Below are 6,000 nucleotides of genomic sequence, written 5' to 3'. Positions count from 1 at the left end.
ACCCTCTGTCTTCTACCTTTAAGCCAGTTCTGTATCCAAATGGCTAGTTCTCCCTGTATTCCATGAGATCTAACCTTGCTAATCAGTCTCCCATGGGGAACCTTGCCAAACGCCTTACTGAAGTCCATATAGATCACATCTACCGCTCTGCCCTCATCAATCCTCTTTGTTACTTCCCCATCCCCCCACCCCGTTCATTCCTCATCCCCTGTTCCTTCCCCATTCCCCCGATCCCCTGCACAATTTCCTTTTTCAAGTATTTGCCTAATGAGTTAATTAGATTCACAGATCCATACATTGCAAGAGTGACCCTTTGGCCCATCAAGTCTGTACCACTAAAAATACCGACACTTGGCCATGTGTGTGTGTGTGTGTGTCCCCCTCTGGTTACTGATCTTCCTGCCAATGAAAACAGTTTCTCCATTGAAGTGAAGTAAAGCCCCAGAACAGTTTGAACATCTCCATTAAATCAACATACATTACGTTCATGTTTCAACATCTCATGAGCGTCAGGTCATAAATGGGTGGCACGGTGGTTCAGTGGTTCACACTAATGCTTCACAGCAACAGGGTCCCAGATTCAATTCCAGCCTCGGGCGTCTGTCTGTGTGGAGTTTGCACATTCTCCCCGTGTCTGTGTGGTTTTCCTCTGAGTGCTCTGGTTTCCTCCCATAGTCCAATGATGTGCAGGTCAGGGTAGATTGGCCATGCTGAATTGCCAGACGTGTTAGGTGCATTAGTCAGAGGGAAATGGGTCTGGGTGGGTTACTCTTTGGAGGGTTGGTGTGGACATGTTGGGCTGAAGGGCCTGTTTCCACACTGTAGGGAATCTAATCATATCTGTTTTCCAAATTTTGGAGTTAATCTAAGACCAAGTGGTTAAAATATTTTATTTGTAGCAAGGGAATGATGTGTAGATGAGGCAGAAGTATTTGAGTTTTGGTTAATAAAGATTCGAATAAAACTGGCATGTTTACATTGATTTAACAAATACCCGATTAGCTTTGTAAACAGATAGTTCTGTCTGTTATAATTTTATAGATAATTCTAATTCTACATAAAGACAAACAATGGTTGAAGGGTGACAAAACAAGCCAATAATTTGCCAAATCTTGAGGCTGAGGTTGCTCCCTGAGATAGCATGTTGAATTTTCTAAGTTTGAGCACAGCTGTCAGGAGATCTGGATTTGACCTCGGTCATTGAGTAGGTCATACTGTCAACAAAACATCGTCCAGTACATGGACTCTGTGGCTAATCATTGAACAACTGAGGGCTCCTTTCCATCAATTAGTTCATCCATTGAATTTCTATTTCCTAACAGACAATAATGGCAGAAATTGAGTTGTTATTAATTGTTAGTCTTCTCGGGCTCTTCAAGTTCAGTCATGGCGAAGGTATGTATATTTTCAATTGACTTCTTTAGCGGAAATTAAAATTCAATCAAAAGCAACATAGACTTCAGGATTTTCCGGAAGGAGTTTTGTTTTAAAACCTTTCACATTACTTGCTGACCTAGGGTACTACATGCTTTCTGATCCACCATTTCCTAAATTATTTTCTCCTTATGTCTTCCCCTCGACAGGGGACTACATTAGAACAGTGTGATTCTCCACTGAAGGGTGGGTGCTACAGTTACAGATTAGGAACATAAAAACAGCGAACATATGAGCAGGAGTAGGCCCTTCGACCCTTCAAGCCTGCTCCACTATTCAATACAGTCAGAGCTGATTATCCTGTTTTTGTCCTACAATTTTGATCCCCCTATCCTTAAGAACCAGACCTAACTCCTTGAAAACATTCAATGTTTTGGCCTAAACCGCTTTCTGTAGTAGTGAATTCCACAGGCTCCTCACTCTCTGGGTAAAGGCATTTCTCCCCATCTCAGTCCTAACTGGCCCACCCCAAATTCTTAGATAGCAAGCGTTGGTTCTGGATAGAATAAACTTGTGATGGATTAGAATTCAGTGTGCCAGAGTCTTGGGAGGGTGGCATATTTGTAGATGTTGGTTGTAACTGACAAAGCTGAAGTTAATCTGTTGCCACTGTTCAATACAACTTTATTTTTTGGCAGTGATGTGAGGTGGGCATGGCTGGATAGGCCAGCAGTTATCACCAATCCCTTGTTGCCCTTGGGAAGGTGGTGGTAAGCTGCCTTTTCAAAGTGCTGCAGTTCGTTTAGTGTAGGAAAAGCCACAATGTTCCTAGGGAGGGAATTCTAGGATTTTAACCCAGTGACAGAGCAGGAACAGTGATATATTTCCAAGTCAGGATGGTGAGTGGCTTGGAATGGAACTTGCAGGGGGTGGTGTTCCCATGGATCTGCTGCCCTTGTCCTTCTCGATGGAAGTGTTAATTGACGACCAAAGCAAAATAGTTTTGTGAACCACTTCAGAGGGACATTACGGATTAACCATTTTGTTAACAAACTGGAGACACACATAGACTGAGACCAGAGAGATTTCCTTCTGGAAAGGATACTGTGAACTAATAAAGAATTTAACAACAGCATCGTGACCACTTTCACTGATGCAAATGTTCTAACTTTCACATTTAGTAAATTTGGATTTTAGAATCTTTGGATTGTTTGTCCTTTGGCCTTATATTTCTCAGAAAGCGTCATATCGTAAATCTCACGAGGCTGTTGCCAGCTTTATTTGCTCCACTGTAACTATCTTTCTAACTCACGGCCGAATGGAAATGCTGATTAAACTGAAGCCTCTTCCATGAAGTAGATGTTTGTCTCCCATCAGAGAGACAAACTGATGAACCTTGTTCTCATTTCCTGAAAATAACAATTTCCCTCTGCCTCTCCGGGCCCACCACCTTCTCCATTCACCTTTTGACGGATGGGAAAGACCTTGAGTATAAAATATACATGTCCTACTTCTGGGGCAAGGTTCTCATAGTAAGGACCACAGGCAAATGTATTTTCTCCCACATACTGTTCCCTGTGCTGTCTTGGATTATGTAAACTCAGAAGAAAACACACTTGCTTTGTGAGTTCGTGGCCACACTGGGGGAGATAGGAGCTAGGAACTGCTTCAAAGGCCACTATTTGATGCTGTATTATAATGTCAATGTGTTTGAAAGCATTGATTTGTCAGAGGGATCTGTCCTTTAAAGATAAGTTGATTCTTACTGACCAGTCTTGTGTAGTTGTCACCATACAGTGCAGTAACTTTCTAATCAGCAAAACAATCGTGATACATTACAAAATATAAGAAAATGTTCTCTCAGCCTCTGCTATCATATTTTGTACCAGGATTTAAATCAATTGACTTTGCTGGCTGTTAAAGCAGTCTTTGAAAGTTGATATTAATATCTGGACCTGCTCCTTTCCATCCAGACAGACACCTTGCTCTGAAATGGAAACGGGAGACCATTCTGCTCAGTCAGTTTCAAACAACATAGTGGGGCATTTTTCATTATAACAGCTATAATCATAATGAATGTATGGCTGGATTTCAAAAACCGTATGGACAATAATTCAGCAGGTTAATCCAAGAACAATTGATATTTTTAGCAACAGAGTGTACCTTTGGTGTAGTTTCTTGTTTGTTTACAAACCCAATTGACACTTAACAGGTGACATTTAACTTTGCACTAGAATAGCATTTCACTCAGTATCAATGGAAAATGCAGGAAATATACATCACGGTGGCAACATATTTGGAGATAGATAAAGAGTTTACATTTCAAAAATGTTGCTGGGAATTGAAGATTTCAGATCTAAAAGCAGACTGGAGAGACTGGGCCATTTTTCACTGGAGTGTAGGAGTTGAGAGTTGAGGTTTATAAAATCATGAGGGGCATAGATAAGATGAATGACAAGCGTCTTTCCCCAGGGCGGGGGAGGTCAAAACTAGGGGCATATTTTTAAGGTGAGACAAGAAAGATTTAAAAGGACCGGAGGGGCAACGTTTTTACACAGAGGGTGGTTCGTGTGTGGAATGAACTGCCACTGAAAGTAATGGATGCAGGTACAGTTGCCACTTTTAAAAGACACTTGGATAAGTTCATGAATAGGAAAGGTTTGGAGGGATGTGGGCCGAGCACAGGCAGGCAGGGCTGGTCGAGTTTGAGAACGAGGTTGGCATGGACCAGTTGGACTGAAGGGTCTGTTTCCATGCCGTATGACTCTATAACTCTATAATATGATGCACAAAACTTCAAAACCTATTTGATAATTCACTAAATTTAACAACATCGAATCACAGAACATTCTGAGGCTGTGCTATGCTAAGGACGTGCACTGAGGAGCTATTGAAGCTGCTCCAGTCCCGTGTTGGCTGAGTGTGACATTGTGCAGATTTCCGATGCTTTGTTCAGGCAGCACTGTGAATCAGAGCACGGCTGTCACAAGGAAACTGGATTAGATTAGATTCCCTACAGTGTGGAAACAGGGCCTTCAACCCAACAAGTCCACACCCACCCTCTGGAGAGTAACTCACCTTGACTCATTTCCCTATGTTTACCCCTGACTAATGCACCTAACACTATGGGCAATTTAGCGTGGCCAATTAACCTGACCTGCACATCTTTGGATTGTGGGAGGAGACCAGAGCACCCAGAGGAAACCTACACAGACAGGGGGAGAATGTGCAAACACCCAAGTCACCCAAGGCTGGAATCGAACCTGGGTCCCTGGCGCTGTGAGGCAGCAATGCTAACCACTAGGCCACCATGCTACCCTGGCGCTCAGTGCCTGGGTGCAGGCCCTGACTGAGGGCAAAGCCATATACAGGATCAAGGTAAAAGAAATAACTGGGCATGGGAAGGACAGGCATTAGGAACATTGGGGCCAACATGGAACGTCCTGGGGAATGAGGAAATAATGAGAAAAGAAAGAAGGCGTCTTTATTTATCACCTCACGAGCAGAATACTCACTGGTATCATGCATGGAATCATGGGTCTACAAAGAGAGACAAGCGAAAAGATCATCTGTTTGATTTATACTGAGGGACAAATGATAGCCTGAACACTGACCCTTACTCTTTAAATAGTGTCATGGGATCTTTCAAAGGACAATCACAATTTAACACGTCATCCAAAGGAGGGCACCTCTGACAATGTAGCAGTCCCTCAGCATTGGCCTAATTTATATCCAAGCCTGGGGTTGAAATCCATGAGTTTCAGAAACTGTTAGGAATACCACTAAACCAAAGCTAAATAAATAACAGCTATGTAAAAGTATAGCAGTAATAGAAGGGATGGATGGTTCAGAAATCCAGAAGAGACTGACAAGCGTACATAGAGGGATACAGGAGATGAAAGGGACAAATGCAACTGAAACTGTGTAACAGGACCCGCAATCTCTGAAATGGTTTGGAAAAAAAATGGATTACTGTTCCCGTTGCAGACTCCTCATCCAGAGTATTAGCCCATCTGTCCTCTTCAGATGGACAGACTCCATATTTCCACCTTTTTAACTTATACTTTCTGGTGCACTTCTCATCTCTAACACCCAGTGTCCTTTCTGGGAGTAACATCACCTTTACTATTGTGCCAATTATTCTCTGTTGTCTCTCCCCACTCTATGAACCAATATGGATCCTTTCACATTCAACCACCCTGTCTGTCCTGGTTCCTGAGTGACCGACCCAGCCAGCCCCAGTCCCACTCTCCAGCCCTATTTCCATAGCCCTCTAACTTCATCACTTTCAAATATACATCCATCTCTCTTTTGGAACCTCCTGTGGAATCCCCCTCCCCCATTCTCCCCAGGCAGCACATTCCAAATCCAAACAACTCTGAGTAAAGAATCACTCTGAATTCTCTCACTGCCAAGTTTGATGTTGTGACCCCTAGTTACTGACATACTAACTAGTGGAAACAGAATATCCTCTTTCCCCTGTCAAAATTGTTCACAATTTTTGAAAACTTCAATAAGGTCACTACTTAATCTTCTGTGTTCCAAGGAGAATAAGCTCAATTTCTCTAATCTTTCCTTGTATCGAAAATATCTAATTCCTTGCATCATTCTAAGAAATCTCCTTCT

At 42.6% G+C, this 6,000-nt stretch overlaps 1 protein-coding gene across 3 annotated transcripts in view; it reads left to right on the top strand.

The window, feature by feature from the left end:
* LOC122557440 (coagulation factor IX-like) overlaps positions 1-6,000 on the top strand; it is a 50,417-nt gene that overhangs the window by 16,987 nt on the left and 27,430 nt on the right. For 2 of the 3 annotated variants that reach the window (XM_043705193.1, XM_043705194.1), the window contains exon 1: positions 1,258-1,395. The exons of the other annotated variant lie outside the window; for it this stretch is intronic. In XM_043705193.1, the coding sequence (XP_043561128.1) occupies positions 1,329-1,395 (67 nt within the window). In that variant the 5' untranslated portion in view covers positions 1,258-1,328. Of the gene's footprint in view, positions 1-1,257; positions 1,396-6,000 lie in introns of those variants that run through there. 3 annotated transcript variants of the gene reach the window in all.

The sequence above is a fragment of the Chiloscyllium plagiosum genome, chromosome 15, assembly GCF_004010195.1.
Source record: "Chiloscyllium plagiosum isolate BGI_BamShark_2017 chromosome 15, ASM401019v2, whole genome shotgun sequence".
NCBI classification, from domain to species: Eukaryota; Metazoa; Chordata; class Chondrichthyes; order Orectolobiformes; family Hemiscylliidae; genus Chiloscyllium; species Chiloscyllium plagiosum.
Note: the sequence above shows the minus strand (reverse complement) of the source record. Positions and strands in the feature narration are given on the sequence as shown.